This window comes from Squalius cephalus, assembly GCF_949319135.1.
Source record: "Squalius cephalus genome assembly, chromosome: 14".
Lineage (NCBI taxonomy): Eukaryota > Metazoa > Chordata > Actinopteri > Cypriniformes > Leuciscidae > Squalius > Squalius cephalus.
In genome coordinates, this window is record NC_137135.1 from 19,239,064 (window position 1) to 19,260,511 (window position 21,448).

General features: G+C 38.7%; 2 protein-coding genes across 3 annotated transcripts in view; one reads left to right on the forward strand and one right to left on the reverse strand.

Moving 5' to 3' along the window:
• Nucleotides 1-21,448, forward strand: part of mrpl11 (mitochondrial ribosomal protein L11) — a 34,471-nt gene that overhangs the window by 10,038 nt on the left and 2,985 nt on the right. The window contains exons 3-5 of the mRNA XM_079892596.1: nt 14,337-14,432; nt 19,952-20,045; nt 20,520-20,679. Coding sequence (XP_079748722.1) covers nt 14,337-14,432; nt 19,952-20,045; nt 20,520-20,679 — 350 coding nt within the window. The remainder of the gene's footprint in view (nt 1-14,336; nt 14,433-19,951; nt 20,046-20,519; nt 20,680-21,448) is intronic.
• On the reverse strand, nt 1,232-6,865 carry tmem265 (transmembrane protein 265). Of its 2 annotated transcripts, none has more exons than XM_079892593.1 (2): nt 6,124-6,865; nt 1,232-2,631 (listed from the first exon to the last, which is right to left on the reverse strand). In XM_079892593.1, exon 2 carries the CDS (start codon nt 2,628-2,630, stop codon nt 1,584-1,586), a length of 1,047 nt encoding a protein of 348 aa, XP_079748719.1. In that variant the 5' UTR covers nt 2,631; nt 6,124-6,865; the 3' UTR covers nt 1,232-1,583. The 2 variants fall into 2 exon arrangements, with proteins under 2 accessions (XP_079748719.1, XP_079748718.1); XM_079892592.1 differs by having other exon boundaries at nt 1,233-2,631; nt 5,666-6,683.

Consider the following 21,448-nt stretch of genomic DNA (forward strand, 5'->3'; position numbering starts at 1 on the left):
CTAGTTTAAAAAACAAATTTTAGAAATGGTTGTATTGCTTTTAACTGTAGATTCTTTCTTTCTTTTCTTTTTTTTTTGCGATACAGAATTGTTGTAATGTGCTAAAAAATTGTCATTTCAAAATGCAAAAAAAAAAGTTATTTCATTAAGCAAACTACTTATTTGTTTATTTTTAATTTCAGGGTGAAATTAGTTCTGTTCTTTTCTCTGATTTCTCTTCATTACGGGCAAGCTGAAGAGTTACAGTGAACATAACATGGAGGGTGTGCATTTAAAATGAAGAGAGAGCGAGAGCGAGAGAGGGAGTGAGATGAAAGGCTGAAAAATGCCATTCTGGTCTGGTTCATATGTCTGATATACCTCTAAAGCGAAATCAGCTTCAAGTTGAGCTGCTCTCAGTAATTCAATTAATTTATAGCTAGGCTTATTTTTAGCATTTATCATGCAAGTTTGTCCCCTTTTACGTTCGGTAAATATTCCTTGTAAATCATGAAGTGCGGTATAAGCTCTTAGCTTGAAAAATTAGTCCCATTTCAATTAATATGAGTAATAACGGTTTATTAGAGAAAGGGTGGGGGGATTGTAGAGGGCTTTAGAGGCTGCTGATGGAGAGTGAATAATGCCCAACCCCCCATCATCATAATCCGCACCAGGGTTCATTCTCTATCACCACATCAGAATGTCTTTCCCTAACATCATACTCCTATGTACAGATCTGTCATTGGTAACCACAATGGGAAAGATGCTTCGGTTCATGCTGTGGTAACTATGATACATTTAAAGGTGGAGATTGGTGAGCTCTCACTGTCCATTCTGTGTACAAATGCCTGCTGCACACAAAACGGTCTAAGTCTGAGACAACATTGAGAAACTGGGACTCAGTAATCTGAAAATAAACAAAGGTTTAGGATTTTGAAAGATTGGTGACATTTTAATTTTGTGCTGGAGTAATGTGCTGAAAATGTTACTGTTTTAAGTGTTTGACAGATACTTTCGTTATTGCGTTTTCTCAACCATGAAATATCCATTTAGTTGGAGGAATGGATTAATTTGTTTGTGAAGACCAACCATAAAAATTGTGATTTAAATGAAGTTCTGTGACATATCATTTTTGAAATGTTGTCATTAGGTTTGACAGGTCTCCACAAATTTACTGTGGAGCTGCTTCTGTCTCGCATGTCAGACCAACAGATTATAGGTCTAGCTGCATCTGAATGGTAGAGGCAGGTGTATATTAAACATTTTTATTACAGAGTAGAATATTAACAGTGGTCATGCTTCACAGTACATGGTTTAATTCAAGTCCTTGATGAAAAATAAACAAGAGTAACAATATTAATTGTAGCTCTTTAAAGAAGGCACTTAATTAAAACAGCTCCAGCTTCATTATCATTTTGTCTGGGAGCTTCACACCACAGTAGGCTACTCGTGTTTGGCTTTACAAATCATCAGTTGTTCAAACTACAAAGTGTGCTAATACGATAAGTTATCTCTGCTAATCTTGTGGAAAGCACAGAGACAGTTGGTTGGTTATGTGCCAATAAATTCCAGTTGCTGGCAGATTCAGGTCTTTTCCGTGACCTCTAGAGCTCGTGGGAAATGTAAGCCGGTCCCAGAGAGGTCTCGGTGGGGTCCAGGCTGACGTGAGAGAGCGAGTGGCTGTGTCCGTGATTGCGTGAAATCGTGTGGTAGCGCGTTGAGGACGGCACTGGAGATGTGCACTCTTGCTCCTGCTCCGTGGTTTGTTCCGAGGCCGCACCTCGAGTCTGGTTTTCAGTTCCTGTGGCGGCTCCTGTCCCCTGCGTCCCTCTGCTGCCCTTTCTGTGCCTCTCCCAGGCGGAGCTCAGCTTTACAGCAAGAGCCAGCAGGTTTTTCCCCAGGAACACCGTGGACACCCGTGGGTCCCTGTACCACAGCATCCCGACCCCTCTGGGCACGAGCGTGAACACATTAATGGTCACCAAACTGAGCCACGGATAGATAGCCTCCTTCCGTGCCGCCTGCAGCCCAGGCAGCGCAGTGGCACCCAGCTCTGTGAGCGACACGCACGGCAGTAACAGCAACAGCACGTAACAGTAAAAGAACACTATACCCTCAACCCAAAGAGGAACCCCTACGCTACCCTGCACCTCCCATAGCCCAGCTTGCAGATCCAACACATCAAGCAAGTCGACCACCACCCACAGAAGCCGGCTGCGCACCTCCTGCTTCCTACGGAGGGGAGTCATGTAATCGGCTCCTGTCAGGATGAGGAAAAGCGAGGGCAGGCACACCGAAAGTAAAAGAGTCAGAGTCTTGCGGGCGAGAGGATCCGGGGGTCGTCTCTCCTGTCTGTAATTCTGACACACAAAGAAAAGCTTCAGCTGCAGCAGCGAGAGGAAAAGGAACCAGAGAGCATTGGCGAAGCCCCGACGGGGAGAGCGAGCCTCCGAAACCACACCGGCAGAAACAAAGCGGAGCGCCAGCAGGAAACACAGGTCACCGAGCGCGACGGCAACACAAGGCCATACCGCAGGACGGGCTCCGCTTCGAGGTCCCAGCATGCTCTGCTCCAGCAGGTAGAGGTCGACCACGGCCATCGTGCTCACTGTCACCAGAGTAGACACGCACACCTGGGGCGAGGGCAACATGCTTGAAGTAGAAGGAGAAACAAGGACATAGTCAGACTCTGATGGCTCATTAAGGAAAGAGATGAGGATGGTTTAAGAGGTTACATCCTTCATTTCCTGATAAGGACATGAGCTGCATGATTATGTGCTATTACAAGACCGGAATATACAGAGAAATGTGCACTTTCTGAGTGAATTAGCCATAAATCTTCAAAGCTTTTGATGTACATGTTCGTAATACTTTAAGGCAGAACAGTCCATTTTTATGGACTAAGCAAATTGCATGATTTTCTACAATGTGCAGGTCAACAATAGACTATTCATACTCTCCCTCAATACCTCTTCATTGTTTGGCAACCTTTAAAATAGGAGAGTTTTTAAATTTCATTTCGAAAGTAGTTGAATGTCTGTACCGAAGGTTTTTCTTGATAAATGTAGTTTGCAATCCTTGGAGATTTTACGATTCATGGCATTTCAGAGGTTTTGTATAGTTGACAAACAAAGCTGGTGACATTGACAGGATTAGAAAAATGAGGCTTGTGGCAGTGCTGAATATAAGCTTTTGCTTGTTTGAGACAGGGCTTTATGGTGGCCAGGGTCTTTTTTCATTACTTCCAAAACAAGCACATCTTTCTGCTTTCAATCTAATGTATTTTTCCCAATTGACGCCTCGAATATAATAGAATATGCCAGAATCTCTCTTCCAGTTCTTCCAGTCTTACACCAGAATCTCTTTTTTTTTTTTTTTTTAATCTGATTTCTTAACTCATGAAACTTTAAGTCCTTTCGTCTTTGGAAGTGTCTGTTATTTGCATAGTATATAGCATAGTATATAGCATTCATGTCAACTCTTGTTCCCTTATTAATTAATTATATTGAAGGGAACCAAGGCACACTTTCAAAGCCTCTTTTCCTCGTGGCTTGCTTTCCATGCTGTTTTTTTTTCACATATTGCAGTATTTAATGGTTTTTGGTTTCAGTAAGCATGACATGATCAAGTCTGATTCTCTGGCTCGTTTTCTTTGGCCATTCAAGTGCATTGGCCACCTGCAAAATGGCGACACTCAATCTTAATACTGTCTGAAAGGTGTTGTCATAACACTGCATACTGATGTTGATTTTATTCATGTTTCCTCAAGCCATATTTCAGCAACAGACAGTGTAAAACTGGGGTATTGATTAATATAGAGAAATGATTGTGGGCTTTATGGTGAAATCGAATGCAGGCCTTCTCAGCCGAATGAACTCAATGTCCGATGCACTATAGCCATCAATTAACCATTTGTGTTTGGTGTAGAGTGTCAACACCTCAGATAGATGACTTTTTTTAATAAGAAAGTCATTACTGTTGAGGACAAACAGGGTTATGGAATACAGGGTTTCAACATTTTGTTTTATTGGATTTTTCTTAAATGTTATAACTACATAAAATAATAGTTTACACAAAAATGGTTTGGAATGGCAAGAGGGAGAGTAAATTATGACAGAAATGTTTTGGGCGAACTATCCCATCACAACTCTTGCAACTTTTAAAGACCCATTAGGTATACATGTGGATACATGGAGGAAAAGTGTTAAATCGTGAGGTGAAATGGAAATTGAATGGGGTGAGAGAGAAACCGAGAGAGCAAGATGGTGATTCATTCCCTTGGCTTTTTACAGACCTAATAAAGTGTTATGGCAAGATGGTAATGGTTCATAAATAAGCTGAGGGAAATGAAGAAGGAAAGAGTGACGAGTATAACACAAAAAGCACAGGCGACCTGCTCTGGGAAAAAAGAGATGTTGTGTTGATGAGAATGTGAATGGAAATATATTCATAGCTTGGGAACAGTAGAAATTAAACGCATTAAGTGTGAGGAAATGAAGGGAGTATGTTGGTAAATGACCTAGAATGATTAATCTTCTGTGAGCTCTGTGGAATGAAAATGGAGTGTGCGTCACTAATATCTGATTTTGACTGCAAGATCTTATTTTTTTATCTCTGTTACTGATTTTCATGCTTTGGTATTCAATTGAATCCAATAATCTCAGACTGAGTGTTGAATTTAGAAGAAGCCACATGCTCCTGAAGAAAAATTCTTCAGCACAGGACACATCTTTCTTTTTCAATCAGAAAAATGATAGAAGAGTTATTTTTGGACGAAAAAGGAATTGAAACCCAGAAGGCTTGCCTGCAGGTGCAGAGCTTATCTTTTGACTCCACTGTCAGCACATAATTCATCAGGTTATCAAGTCACTTGGATGATACTGTTTTTTTTGTTTTTTTCAAGCACATCAATACTAGATGTGCAGTAGACTAGACTTCAGTAGGCTACTGACAGCCAATGCATCCTTAACTTGAGTAATTGCTCAAGGCCACAGGTTACAGTGAATAATTTCATGCAGTTTTGCTTTGTACAAATGTGTGCTTTGATCTGTGCTTTTATAGGCTACGTCAACAAAAGATGAGCAATGTACAGACACTAAATTCTTGCGTCTTATTCTTTTTCTTTTTTTTTTGTTAAAAAGCAATATTGGTCAATTGATTAGGCTATTTAATATTATATTGTTTTAATGTTGTAATCGAATGGTCATGGAATTGTCTAAAAGCAGAAATAAAACAACAGAATAATTTCTCCATATTTGTTATTGTAAACTTAATAAAAATAACCTATCGATCATTAATATTTGCAAATGTAATTATTTGAATCTCAGTTGTTTTAAAGTGATGTCACCAATAATAATAATAATTTTTAAAATAATAGTAGCCTAAGCAAACAGTTTAAAAAAAACAGACGTTTCTCAAAATATCTTATGTTCTATGGACTAAAAGGGAATGATATAGGGTGAATAAATTATGACAGAATTTTGAACCATGTCTGTAATGTTTTATAGAGGATAATAAGTAGGCTAATGTAATGAAGTAATGTACGACAATGCGAGGAGAAATGTAAAAGCTTCTCATAATTAACACTCTAAAGTGATGGTCATTATTAATGGTCTAGGTTAAATATAGTGTGATGAATATTGTAAATGTTTAATTGCTGTGTGCAAGTGCCCATAATCGCGTCTACCTCTCATTCTTGGAGATGCTCTCTGCTGGACTCATGCCACATGCCCTCATTTACGAGTAAACGACTGAAAATGTTCGTCGGTAATGTGCCATTGAATCATTCCCACACAGAGAATATCATCACAGTGGCTCACACTATCAGTGTTCGCGAAATAAATGGCATCATCTGTCTTGATGCTTGTAAGTGTCGAGCTGCTGCTGCTGCAGTACACGTGTGATCATCAGACCTGTGCCACTTCAATATATCACCATATTGCGACAGGTGTCATTGCATTAGGATACACATCCGAATTGGCAAGGTGTCAATCTCACCAGTGAGCTCGGTCAGCGGCGAAACGGTGACATCTAAAATATTATGAACTTTTTGGACTTGAAGGCTGCATGAATAATTGAATATCAAGTTGCAAGACAGCTCAACTTCATGTAAGCAGGAATGGATGAAGTAGAGAGTGTATTTACCCCACAGCATGAAGACTTCACAGAGCAGTCTCAATCTAATGACCAGCGCAAACCTGCAGGCATCAAGAAGATGTTATCTGAATCCAGTGTCCGAAATCGTGCTGTTCGTCCAGTAATGACACTGTACTGCTTCTTAACGAAACTGAACGTGGAAAATAATCCAGAGAAGTCAACCACGTCACGCTCAAAGGCTACATTGTCCATAACATAGGCTAAGCCCCGACGTGTAGTTTATTCGGGCGAAGTGATGAGGAAAGCAAGCCTTTCTGCCTCCTGACTTTCTTTGTCGCAAAACCCTTATATAATCGGCATGTGGTTTATTCCGTTATCTCGACTCGAGCAGGCTCCTTCCCGGTCCATAAAGACTCTCAGGCGGCTGCGATGAAGCTTTTTGCGGGCTGAGCAGTAGAAGTCGGTCAGAAGTGCGTTATAACTGCTGACTCCGTAACTGAAGCCGTTTTTCCGAGTGCCTCGACGTCGTCTTCATACTTCACTAACGAAAGAACGCGTCGCGAGACAGTTTATGATTGCAGTGTGTCATTTGTAGGCAGCTTACGTGCACTTGCACCCCTCCCTCCGATCGCTCTCCAACTCTAACGCTTAGTTGCTGCTTCTCTCTGAACCTCTTGGATTTCACTTCAGATAGCAGGCGGGGATATTTGAATGGCCTCGTGCCTATTGCGAGTCACCATCCGGATGGGTCCGTGCTGCTAATTACTGCTGTTAGTGCAATCATTGCTATGATAATTACATTGTTCTAGCCTGGAGGAGAAAACGACACCCCCGATGTCCCTGCTGTTAGTGACGAATGATTGTGTGGTGTGAGATGAGAAGGTGCTATCAGATTGGCTATTGTCATTTAACAAATACTTGGGGAAAAAAATAAATCTAGAACTAATTGCAAGGACAGTCCCCTGGGTAAATGCCTGACTGAAGACTGGTGACTGTGTTCATGCATTGCATAGATTGCAAATGAGCTGCAGTCTTTGTATTGTAAGCATAGATCTTTAAAGGTGCACTCAGTATTTTTTTTTTAATCTTACGTTTTTTGAAGGATGAATAGGCATACATTTGAAAAATGTAAAAAATAGAATAAAAAAAAATCATGTACATTTATGTCAGCGTAAAATCTGATTTAATAAATAAATAAAAGCTGATTTATTTTTTAGTCACTAAAGACATATATACTCCCATGCTAGTAAGCATGGTCAATTGAGTCCCTTTAAAATGAGAGATTCACATTTCTCCCATAGGGAATCAATACTTATGTTTTAAGATAAAAAATAATAATAATTTCATCAGTATCCTGGGTGTCTTTATGGGTGCAATTAGGTCCCAAATACCACCCACTCCTAGAAATGTTTTAACTTTTTTGCAACTTTAGGGGCCAATTATGAAAGTATTTGTTCCCCAAAGACGCTGATCTGTTTGGTCCTGAATGGAACAAGTTTTTCGATGTATCTGTCTGCCAATTCCTGTGAGCCACACAATCATAATTCTTGACATATCACACCCTAAACATAGCTTCCTAAATAAGACATTTTTTAGAAATAATGAATACTTCAGGGGGGCTGAAAAAAATATGAAAAGCTTAAAAGTGAAACCAGCTTTGAACATAATGTTTGCTATTACAACATCTGATTTGACATGCACTGACTCCATTGGATAAAATACACAGTCTATTTTATTTTATTATGTAGAATAAGGAGGACACTTATTAATAAGTTTGAGGTATCTGCTCTTGCATGATCAGAGCACCAGTATGACTGGAGATCGAGCTGAATCTCATTATCTGTTAAATTTCTTCTACAACTGACAGGACAGTTTCCACTCTCTTTATTGAAATCAAAGGTTGTATCTTTTCTTCACAATGTGCACCTCATATATTCATGGTGAGGGGTCATCTTGGAGTTTTAATCAGCCAGATGGGAAAGAAAGGCATTGAAGGCAAAGTCATCTTTCTTGTCACAGTCCGCTATACGCACCACTGGTTTCCAGACATTTTCCGTTCCTTGCCTTCAATATTTTTTTTGCCTTTGTTAGCTCCACCCACTACTCCACTCTATCTCTCCATCTCTATCGCCTCCTCTCTCACTCGCTCTTTCCCTTTCAGTCCCCGTGGGGCTGAAGTGGTTGAAGGTCACTCTGATCTGGCTAGATTTCAGCACGGAGGGAGTGAGAGAGGCGGAGAAAACGAGACAACAAAAGTCCAGCAGTGCACAGTCAACACTTTCGCCCCCATAAAGTTGGTAAAGACTTCAAAAAATGCTTTTTGGAAATGTTGCAGGCCTGATTGGTGCCCCAGGTGCACTGGCAGAAGCTTGTCCCAAGACATTCCTCACTGCATCCATCTGCTGCGCATTAGAGCACTTAGCTGACACCACACATGCTCCAGCCACAGCAAAACAATCCGTCTTACTGACTGGAAGATTCTCGCAATGAGCGCACAGCTCAGTGCTGTTTTTGATCATAAATCCACACCTTAACTTCCTGCTTTTATGTCTGGAATTTAAAATAGCTATAAATCTTACTATTAAAACGAACCCTGGCGAACTGATAATGGTAATCGGTTAATTATGAGTCTTCCTTATTAACTGACTGGGATGTTGCAGAGCTCTGATAAGATAAGACATCCTCTGATGCGATGTAATTCTCTAAAGAGTGGGTCTGAGGAATTGAGCTCTTTCCTTTAATAACATAAGTTTAATGAAATCTTTTCACACTCGCTGATTTCCATCAGACTTTGGACATTGGCACAGATGCGGCTCCGTCAAAAAAATTATTGTCCTTTTTAATTTTTTCTCTGCCACATAGCCTCATGCTGTGTCTCAGACCTTCACCCTGCATTTTATTATCTGTAAATAAATTTGTTCTGCTTTAATAAACTGATTTCAAGTCAACAATCCGCCATATTCAAGGACGGAGCGGTTCACCAGCGGGGCTGCACACTCATTTAGAGGCGCAACATGTTACTTTTGCTTCCAACTGAAGTAGGTATAGCTATCAATATTGGCTGTAAAATTGACCCGAAAATAATGTGTCCCCAGTAGCACGTCTCGCCCTGTAGCCTTCGCTTTGAACCCATTAATCATCACTGCATATACTTAAAAAAGAGAGTGATGTGGTTTTAAATGAGTGAAGTTCCAGGGGAGTTTGGGATGATCAAAGATAAAGCCATTAGCCATTCTGACAAACTTTCATGTTAGCGTTCCACAATGTCTGATGCAAACATTCTGTGATCACTCATGGCTCAAGCAAATGGCTAATAATTCTCTGTGCACCCACAAACAGGACCCTTCCCTGTACTAGGCCTTGTCCCTTCCTCTTCTGAAGTCTCCAACTTCCAGATGGGCCAAAACGGTTGGAGGGCTAATCAGCTGTATGACGCCCTTATGGGGAAGAACGTAATAAAATGGGAAGAGTTCAGCACATTGAATTAGGGAAGGGGAACTGGAGTAATTAATTAGAGTGTCTCACACCGCAGAGTTTAATTAACCCCTCGTCTACACCTCCCACCTCACCCCCATCCTTCAGGACGCTGGCGTGGGCAATGAATTGCTCGTCCTTGGGTGCCAGGGGCAATTAATCCTGCCTGCTGCCCTGTGGCCACGTCCCCTGTCATGCTTGTGTACACACAACCTTTTTTGCACTTCTGTTTCACTCACCGTTACATATCAGTTCACACAAGGAAGGAACATGCGGTGCCGTGTCCTCTAAATCTTACACTGAGAGAGCCCTCTGAAAGAAACTGTTGTTACGCTCTCTCGCTCGCTTTAATTCTTCATCTCGCTCTTTCTCCATTTTACTCTTTCCTTTTGTTTTGTATTGTCTGTAATGTAGAAGAATAGTCCAACCTATTATAATAATCAATTCATCATTCTGTCATCATCTGCGCACGATCATGTTGTTCTGAATCTGAACCTGTATGACTTTTCTTTTATCGAACACAAAAGGAGAAATTCTGAGTTCAATTATCGGAAGACTGCATGAGACGTAGAATATAACGCACAAGTCGTACAGACACTTTAATGCAGTTTTGTTATTGTGAACTATTAAAAATGTTTATATAAGTTTAAAAGCTTAATACAATAAAATATGGCCTGGTTTCACTGACAGGGCTAAGATTAAGCCAGGATTGGAATGGCATTGAGATATTTTAAGATATGTCAGAGCAAGTTGCTTTGAGTTAAAACAGCTCAAACATGCATTTTAGTCCAGGACTAGGATTAAGCCTTGTCTGTGAAACTAGGCAAATAAATATTATGAACAACGTAAACTTAAAAAAAAACTTAAATGAAAATTAGAAATGTTTCTTTGGCAATTAAATGAAATAAAATAAGTTGAAGTACTAAATTTACAAAAGCTAATATTGAGATAATTGTAAAGCCAAATGAAATATATATTTTTAAAATGAATAAACTGAAAATATCTAATTCAAAATATCAATGAATACTATAATGGCAGTCGGTATAAAAAAAATAAAAAAATTGAAGCTTGAAACCTTCAGCTCCTTTTAATGCTATGAAAAAAAAAATGGAAAACTTATTAGGTGTTTTACAGATTTCACCAAAGTCACACAATGACATTTAGAATGACATGGGGCGAATAAAGAATAAATTATGACACAATTAAACATTGGTGCTCTATTAAGTGCCTCATTTTGTTGTAATTTATTTTTTATATATCAGTCCCCATCACTGATTAGGTATTTTGTCCAACAGCTTCTATCCTCAGTACTGACCCATACAATGTTCTGTTCCTTATATGAAGTGCTAACAATTTTAATTTGCTTAATTTCTTATTCATGCATTTAATTACACAGGTTTTCACTTAGTTGGAAGTCACACTGTCCTCTAATGCCTTCTCCTCAGAGGCTTTGCTGTAAAGTGATTGAACCACTTGAACCCACCACTGTGCTTATTTTTCTTTTTTCTTTTTTTTTTTTTTTTAATGGAATGAGCTCACAGCCCTCACACATACATTCTTTATTCATGCCGGTCCCCTATGGCTTCTCCATACATCAGCGCTCTGAAGCCTTTCACCCGCTTTTGTCAAATGGACCTCCTGAATGTTAGTATTGATCTTCATTATTGTTCTCATAGGGGACATGACTTGAACATAACACTGTTCTTCTCTGTCCTGCACTAGAAATATACACACATGTGTGCAGTATTATTAGAATCACTTATATATGTGGCCCTTCAAGCTGTTACTTCAGCTATCTGAAACAACGGTTACTTTCCCGGTCTGTTCTCACTCTTTTTGTCATTCATCCATGTCAGCGGCCATCTCGTTAAAAAGAATTGCTGAAGCTGAAAGCTTACGTTATAATAATGAAACGAATGCAAAGTGGGAAAACTGATGAAAAGAATGGAAAAAGGAGATGTTTTGTGAATCACAAATACAGTCCGGATGCAGATACCATGCACAACATGTGGGGTTTTTAGTCTGGTTAAGTTATTCAGTCTTTTAGAGTTCACTTGCACAATTCAGGCAGGATTTGTCTTCCGTCGGGACTTTCACTGGGAATGGCTGCTTTAGAGAATATTGATATGATAAACACTTTTAATATTCATCTGATATGATAAATATAGTGCACTGTCCAAGGTTGGTAGCACGCCTCCATCATGGTGATGTACTGCAGCCATTTTGTTCTTCGCAGTCCTGCTTTTATCAGACACTATTGAAGAAAGAGGACGTTTAATTGGACCGCTTCACTTCTGGATGATTAGATCTTGGGTTTTAGAGAGCTATACTGGCAATTTGGCCAGCACTTGAAAGTGAATGTATCTGCCATTAAACGCGAAGCGTCTTGGTCATCCGGAGCTTTATTCCGTAAGGATTGCCAGAGCAATCTTCATCTTCGAGCCTTGTCCTTTCAACCAACAACAGATTTCCATTTTTATAATGGCCTCACTTATGATATTAAAAGCGTTACGTAAAACTCAATTGCTACGATTTCTTCCATTGTACCGTCTTTGTTTGGCACAGTTTGAATGTCTTGTGTGTCTGATCAGTACACTGTCAGTACACTTCCATCACATTTCATCCTTGTTGCCTGCCTGCTTCCCCCCCTCCATCGTTGGACAACCTCTTCCTCTCAGATCTGTCTGCTATCCTCTGCATGTCTCTACTTGTTTGAACTCCTTTTCAGACAAAAAAACAACAACTTTAAAGGGTTATAAAGCAGCGGGTGCAAAAACCGGAGTGGAAGCGGTGTGGAATCTCAGTGTTCACCCAAGGGTTTTTGAGGCTCTCCTTACAACCTCGGTTTAATATTAATCCATATTTAATTAGGAGTCACCCACTGCCTTTCTTGTTTACTTAGATGTGTTGTTCTCGCTGAAGTTGGGGGGCTTGAGGAGATGCTAGTGGGGTTGACATGGGATTACTATTAATAAGCAAGTCAGGAGGGAGATAGGCTGCCTGCCATCCAGGGCTTTGTTTTTCATTTTATTCGTGTTAAAATTGAAATTGCTGAACAGTAATACCTCTGGATGTGGTGGGGAAATATTTGCTGTTCTCGCATGGCAGTGTTTGCTTTAACTAATCTGAAAAGATTGCATCAGTATTTATAAGTTAGAAGTTCTTTGCAAATATACTTTATGCCAAAAAGTGCTGTTTATCTTGGCCCGTATATCACATATGGGAGGTAACTTCGACTTTGGCAAACAGTCTGTTATGTTTTGCAGCTCATTTTGGCCAAGAACCAACTACTTAAACAGGAAAGGTCTGACTTTCATTTAATGTTACCAAACTCAAATAATTATCTTTTAACATGCTGTTTTTGAGGCAGTTTTGTTTATCTGAAATAATTGGCATGGTTGTGCAAAATTCAGAAATCCATTTTACTTTATCTATTTATTAGATAATAAATCTATTTATTCTATTTTCTAAGTTAAAAATTCCAGTTATATGAATTTATTTGACTTTCAATTCATTTTAATTCTGAATGCCACACAGCCCTGGTTGATACCCCAGTAGAAGACTGTAAAAAATATACAGAAAAATGTGAAATACAGCACCGTTCAAAAGTTTGAGGTCAGTAAGTTAATTTATACTTTTATTTAGTAAACACGCATTAAACTGATCAAAAGTGACAGTAAAGGCATTTATAAAGTTACAAAAGATTTCAATTTGCTTTCTATTCATCAAAGAATCCTAAAAGAAAAGGTCACCACAAAATTATCATCCAGCAGTGATACTAACAAATTATTCTTGGGCAGCAAATCAGCATATTAGAATGGTGAAAGTAATGATGGTGAAAATCCAGCTTTGATCATATGCAGCAATGGAGAGAATCAAAAATCTTAACCACAAACACTGGAATGGTGTAGTGTATGTTAATATGACAGAATTTATGTCTATCCAAAAATAATAGGTACAGATTTTTTCACAGACATCTGAAACATCCAATAATACAATTCTGCTCATGGATATATATTTTTTACTGGGTAGTAGGTGCTTCAAACAAAAGAACTGATGCCACTAACTTACCAGTTCTTGGCATTTTTAGGGCAATATGCATCAAACGGTCAGTGGATGAACCGAGGGTGATCCATGGGTTCTGTGCCTAGTTGTAACCAGACTGCTAACTGCAACAGCAGCCCTTTCCTAATAGATCAGAGTCAGACTGTTAAATAAAGCTCTGTAACATCTACCTCAAGATGAAACAAGTGTGCCAGTCACTGTGGATCCTTTGAAAAGTCCAAGTGCAAGGAAAACTTTCACAACTGTAATAAGATTACAGATTAGCAGCTGCCTCTGCAGTCAACCCACAGAAAACACTCATGCTCTGGTGAAGCTGCTCAGGAGAAATGGCAGCCAGTGTTGACTTAATGTCAGCTATACATTTAGCTTTCTGCCTGGCAAGGGCCAGGAAAGAGAATCTAATTTATCTGGAGTCTCAGAGGCATGATGACTGCCATACTCTGACATTATACACATACACACACACATATACTCACACCCTTGGGTAAATAGGCTTCCACCAGCCTCTCTCGTTCACTTTCTCACTCACTCACTCACTCACGCAGGCATCCAAGCATGCCGAGGCATTCACAGTGCACCAATGAGTTATCGAATGATTGACACCATGCAGCCACTCTAAATGGATATTGGTATTCATCAAAAGACTGCCACGATGAATAACAGGCTAAAATGCGTGTGGGTCTAAACCTTTCTGAATGTTTTTTCTATGCCTTCTTTTCCAGAAAGGGATTCCCATAGGGGCCTTCTGCAAAGACTTCAATGAGAAAACCAAAGACCTCAAAGAAGGCATCCCTCTTCCCATCAAGATCAATGTGAAGGTAATGTAACCACTAATTAGGAATACTGTTGTCGTTTTCTCAATGTCAACACCACTTTACCAATCAGTCACAGAAGTGACGTCTTGGGGGCCTCATAATACACCTTATTGCTTTCAATCAATCTTGCTCTCGTTTGTTTTGCCGCTTGTTTTCTCAGTTTATGAGTCCCCGGGGGTGCTCGTTTACATTCGCATCTCAGTCGCATTAGCAAACAGCATTAGATGCTCCTCGAATGCCAAAGCGCGGATTAGGCCTTCTACTGACATTATGATCAAATGAAGGTATTGAGCGAAGTGGATTAAACAGATGAACAGAGCTTTCCCAATCTGAGCGTGACTCGAAAACGAGGAATAGTCACTGATGCGGCGTATGCAATGTTCGTCTGGCCTAGGTTTATCTCCCCACTCACCTTCTCAGGGAGCTTCAGCACGTTTATTATAATGTTTTGTCAAGGACACACTTTCCATCATGCAAGTCAAAGACCGTAAATGTACTCCAACTCGAAGTTTCTTGGAGAAATAGGGCCGTCTGATGGATCCCTCACTTGTGTGCATTAGCAGCTTTTTTTTTTCCTGACACATTTTAGTCTTTGTTTCTCTCGTACAATCGTTCTGTCTCTTCTAATCTATTCTCTCCCGTTTTTCACCCGCCCTCTGTAACAAAATGAGAGGTCTAGCACTTTCTCCTCATATTCTCAGTCTCTTAAATAAAGATGGATTGAAGGCTGTTAGTAATGCTTGCCGAGTCGGCGACAGATTGCTGGGGCATTTGAGCAAAGGCCCATTATAAAGGTTGTGAGAAATGGCTTTTTATTATGGAGGGGTCATTGATCACAACTTTTAAAGTGGCACGACTGTGTGAAATGAGTTCTCATTACAGGTTTCTATCTCTTTTACATTAAAGAACTGTTGAAAAGCTCTTGTGTGGTTTTCAATTGGAAGTCCCAGTTTCGATAACCCTCTCTGTCTAAGCGAAATGGGAGATGCCGTGGCAGTCCAGACATTGTGAGTAAATTATATGACCACATTATGCTCTTCGGCACTGCCACCCAATCTAGGGTGTTTTAATGTCTCTGGCTCATGTCTAATGCGCCGTCTCAGTCAGAATCCAAACACATAATCTTTTCTTCTGGGATGATTAAGTGAGTGTCCGTGGTCCAGTTCTGCCACAGTTTGAATCTAAAGGCTTCTGTTGCATAAAGTAGAACTAGATATCTTTGGCAACAATGTCACCTTCATCTAGCTCATCCCTTTGTGTTGTCCTGTCAGTTGTGCTTGCCCGAGGGTGGGAATTGTCAGGCTTTGTTGTTGGCGCTCCTCTGCAGGTACATCAGCTCTCGTTCCAGGACCAGCTGCAAGACATTTTCAGAGGGAGAGAGAGGAAAATGTGCACCTCAGTGCTGTTGCCATTCATCATTCGTTCTTTGAATACACATGCAACAGCTCACTGTGATTTGACTTGCTGACATGATCGTTTCTCATCTTTTTTGCAATAAAAATTATTTAGGTAACACTTAATTCTTACTATTAAGTAGTTGCTTATTAGCATGCATATTACTAGGATATTGGCCGTCTATTAGTACTTATAAAGCACATAGTAATGCCTTATTCTGCATGACCATATTCTACATCCTACCTAATACCTAAACTTAACAACTATTGTGCATGGTTGCTAAGGTGCTCTCAGCAGTTTTAGCACATTGCTAGGTGGTTGCTCGGTTGTTGTTGCGGTTCTGGTTGTTTGTTTTTTTAGTTTTTGTAGGTCTGATTGGTGACTGGGGCATGACTTGAGCACACCTGAATCTCGTCATGGCATCTTATTTAAACAACGTGCAGTTGTTAGTCGGGGCCGCTCCTAAGCCAGACCTGCGCTCCAGTTGTGAGAATATTTGTTTTGTTTCGCATCCATCGTTCTGACAACACTCACAGTTATTCACTCATTCACTTGCAGTCACGACTGACCAACATTATTGATTACTGATATTTAGATTTGTTGTTTTTGGTCATTTTTAATGTAATAAATTCTTAATTTTACTGTCATCTCCCCTAATGTCGCATCTTTGAGCCAGGTGTGACAAGTCATAAGAGCCCGTCCCCAGTATCCTTGACATCTAAAATTAAAAACGCTGTATTATTCATGCCAGGCCGGTAGTTGGTGATGTCACTTTGTAAAAAAAACTATGGATCTATGATTTAACACTTAATATGCACATGACATCACCATTTTCACAAATTCACATTTTTGGCATTGTTTTCAAATACTTTCACTTTGAAACCCGTTTTCAACAATTTGCATTTTCAGGCCCCCAAAACACTGTCGTCGTGTAAATGAATGGCCAAAATGCATAAGTTTTCCTTCTTTTTAGTATTATTTATATTCTATTATAGCATTTGTTAATATTCTGAATGACCTTTTTGCATATTTTAATTTATGTGCTTTTGTAATTTTTATTAGTTGTATTATTATTATTATTATTATTTTCAGTTAGTTGCTATGGCAAGATTTCCCATTTTCATTTACTGTAAGTTTTTCATCTAATATTCATATTTTATTTTAGTTCTGCTTTATTTCAGTTAATGAAAATGCATTTGAATATTTTTAGTTTTTATAAAAAATACCAACACTGCTAGTTAGCAGCTCTTTCAATCCATATCGACTATTTTATTTTATTTTATTTTTTTAAGTCTGATTGCTTAGAAATGTAATACTTCTTAACCAGTTGTATCTCTCTCTCTCTCTCTCTCTCTCTCTCCCCCTCTCTCTCTCTCTCTCTCTCTCGATCGATCGATCGATCGATCGATGCCTTCACCCAACTCTTAGACTCTAGAAATAGAAAATGTGCATAAAGAAATACAATATTAATAAAAAAAAGTCAATCATAAAGGAAAATTAGCAAAAAAAGCAACATACTCTTTTTATTTGCAGTATTTATGAAACTCTTAAAGGAACAGGTCCCCCCCCCCAAAAAAAATGAAAATTGCCATAATTTACTCACCCATGTGGTTCCTAATGTGTTTGACTCTTTCTTCATTTGAGGCATTTTGATAAGTTCATCTGTTTGTTTTTTTTGTTTGTTTTTTCATATAGTGTAAATAAATAATGACCAAGGTCTGTCAAGCTCCAAAAAGGAAGAAAAAAAATCAAGATGAGTCAATATTGTGTGCTATATTGCAAGCCAACAGCTTTCATTGTTTAGAAAAGAGTAGTTTGGACATACTACTACTACTACTACTAATAACATCTTTGGTATTCCACAAGCAAAAGTCAGATTCTGGTTTCTAAAGACAGAATGTTTATATATTGGGTGAATCCCTTTAAGACATCCCTTTAACTTTAACATTACCAAACAAAGGGAAATGTCTTTTTATGATTCATTCTTCGAGTCCTACAGGCAGATTAGGCCCTAAAGCTAGCGTCCTCTCACTATAACGATGAGCATTCGACAGGGATTGAAGATTAGCCTGAGCTACGTGATCTTTAGCTGCAGGGGGTGTGGGGGAAATTCTGGTCGAGTTTGCAGCACAATGCTTGCTTTAGGCTTGAGCCGGATGGCTGCAATGCATTTTAGCCAGGCTGTCTCCCCAAGTCAGACTGCCTGTGAAGTCCCAGTTGTCCCATTAAGCTGTCTGCTGCACACTCATTGTTTTTGAGCCTCTCTATGCAGACTAATCCCTGCCTTAAAGCTTTGGTTTCGGCAGGCCTGACAGTCGAGGGTGTGTGCCGGGGGAATGGAGGGTGTGGATGCATGCGCCTGGCTTCACTCGACTCGACTTTGAGTTTATGAGAGGCTGTCAGTGTCTATGGATGACAATGAGATTCTGTCAGGCTCCAGAGACTCTATTGGATGCTATAGGATTTTAGCTCTTCTCGCACTCGAAGAGAATTGTGTTTGTGATACCACCCGCTATGTGCGATGAGACTGAGAGACTGAGACCGATAGCTTGACGCCCACAAACCCAAACACGAACATAACAGTTCGTTCCCACTCTCAACAGATAATTGTCAAAAACATCAACTCAACACATAATGTTTCAGAATAACTGCAGTAGATTAGGGTGTTCTCAAATATTGTAAGCTTTCATTTTATTCATATCATTCTTATGTGTTTTTTATGGTTTCATTTTACTTCATTTAGATTCTATTCAAACAACATGGGTTTAATTCACATTTTCGTCTTTTGATGGAAATCAAGGATTCATTTTATTTTTAAATGTATGCATGTGTAGTGAGCACACTTTTTTCTTTTCTTTTTTTTTTTAATATTTTTTTTCTTTTTTTTTTTTTTTTTTGAGGGATCAGCAGTTGCAGTCCTGGTTCACTTAGTGCCTTAGGCGAGATACAACACCAATGGGGAAAAACAGCGCTTCTTAATGACTTTTAGTGGTTCTTTCTATATGTAACAAACATGTACTAAACAAACTTGCCACTGAACTTGACAGCCAGGGATCACCATGCATTTTAGTTGTATAGAAACCAGCAGATTTTTCTCAGGCAATTAAATTGATTGATTTGCCTTATTTATATTATATATATTTTTATGTATTGTCTTATTTTCTTCCTGCTCTGTGAATTTTATCTAACCCTAACCCTATCCATATATGCATGTACATTTTTATGTACATATAAAGTCTGTTTAAAAGTCTGATTTAAAATTCTAATTATTTTTGATAATTCATTTTGTATTAAGGGGAAAAGTCATTTAAGTGACGTGAGTGAAGGTAGGGAATTTAAGCAAAGTTTAATGGAAATTCAAAGCAAATAATCTGCAGCATGTACAACTCAATAGGACTGACTGTTTTGGAATAGAACGAGAAATTTCGGTCACAACGTTTTAGAAAAACTTAATTAGCACAGATACAAATATATACACATCCCTTCAATAGTTTGGGGTCAGTAAGAATTATTTATTTATTTTGCTTTTATTAAGTAAATCACATAAAACTGATCAAATAGTGACAGTAAAGATATTCATATTAGAAAAGATTTCTTTTTCAAATAATTGCTGTTCTTTTTAACTTTCTTTTCCTCAAACAATTTTCCTCAAATATATAATATATGAAGAGTTCAGATGCAAAAGCCTGTAAGTGCCATCTGAAATTTTCTTCTAGAATGATCATTTTTATAAAGCTTGTATATTTAAGTTCAGTAATTTCACTTAAATGATACTTAATAGGTAATTTGCATTGCCATTTCAGTGAAATTACTAAACTTATATATACGAGCTTGATAAAAATGATCATTCTAGAAGAAAATTTCAGATGGCACTTACAGGCTTTTGCATCTGAACTCTTCATATATATATATATATGAAGAGTTCAGATGCAAAAGCCTCTAAGTGCCATCTGAAATTTTCTTCTAGAATATATATATATATATATAAAAACATTTTTTTTTATATTTTATATATATATAAATACATATACAATTTTTTTTTTTTTTTTTTTTTTTTTCTGAAAAAGCATGATCCTGGGTCATTTTGAATGGGCTGAGCTTATACCTCTCTTTTTTTTTTTCCTCAGTCGGACAGGACGTATGACCTGAAAATTGGGCAGCCCACTGTATCTTACTTCTTGAAACAGGCCGCCGGCATTGAAAAAGGAGCCGGAAAGACTGGTAAGCGAACCCTATTACGAGCAGGGCAGCTGTGGCCATACATCCTTCCTTCCATCTCTCAGCAGTCTATTTGTATATCTTGCCACTGCCTTATGTTTCAGTAATAGACAGACTCCCCCCGCGGGGTGTTTTGGTTCAGATTGAATTTTTTGACTGATGATATATTGATGATGAGCAGCACTGGTAGGGAGCCGTGCAATTACTAAGGGGAACTGTGGTGAAGGTGGCATTTTAAAAAAGGAGAATTATGGATTTGCTTCATTTTCATACATTCCACTTCACCTCAATTATTCTTTCTTATGCGCCCGCTCTTTCCCTCCCCCTCTTTCTGTTACCTCTCGCCTTCACCCCATCTCCACTTCCGATTTGCTCAATCATGACCAACCACACCTCCTGCTGGTTTCTCTTTCTGTGCTGCTGTGTTTCATCACCTCTCTCTTTCACCTTGTCCCTTCACTTTCCCGTATCTATCAGGGCATGAGATCGCTGGAATGGTGACTGTGAGGGCCGTATATGAGATTGCACAGGTCAAATCTCAGGACGACAGCTTTAAGCTGCAGGACACCTCCATGCAGAACGTTGTCAAGAGCATCATCGGTTCCGCCAGATCCCTCGGCATCAAAATCGTCAATGAGTGAGAGTCCTTCAAACTTCATTCAACCACATTATTCACAACATACAACACCGGTTTGAATACACTAACTCATTCTTGCCATTTTCCACATTTTATAACAATAGTAATGTCTTCAAAGCTAGAGAATAGCAGAAGTGGACGTTATGTAATGACCAAAGACATTAAAACAAATATAAACTACTATTCAAATGTTTAGGGACAGTAATGTTTTGTTTAATTAATACTTTTATTCATCATTTATGCATTAAATTGATCAAAAGTGACAATTCAGCTTTCATCACAGGAATAAATTACATTTTAAAACAATAAAATACAAAATTTTTAATAATATTTTACAATATTACTGTCTTTACTGTATTTTGATCAAATAATTGCAGCCTTGTTAAGCATAAGAGACTTTCTGCAAATCTCACCAATACCCAGACTATTGAATGGTAGTGTATCTCTTAAAAAATCTAATTCAAATTTTAGTTTTATAAAGACATTTATATTTAGGCATAATTTATATACAAAGCAATGTTTTCTTCATGTCTGGTCTCTACTGTGAGGTTTAAACATCCGTCTTTTCCTTGTATAAATATTTCAGACATCCCACCACCTAGTAAAGACCTTAATAAGAGATGTGAATAAATAATGGCTGAATAAATCAAGTCTTACTTCACACTCTCGCCAATGACTTCAGTTCTTGTGCTCATTTATGCCATTTCTCACAGTTGAGAATTGAGCTTGATTTGCAGGCTTTTAAAAATGAATCATAAAATTCATGTTA

Coding starts and splice junctions, on each gene's coding strand:
- tmem265 (XM_079892592.1), bottom strand. CDS start 5,715: ATGAGGGCATGTGGCATGAGTCCAGCAGAGAGCATCTCCAAGAATGAG. Junction 2,632..5,665: donor AGCATCTCCAAGAATGAGAG/GTAGACGCGATT, acceptor TTCTACTTCAAG/CATGTTGCCCTCGCCCCAGG.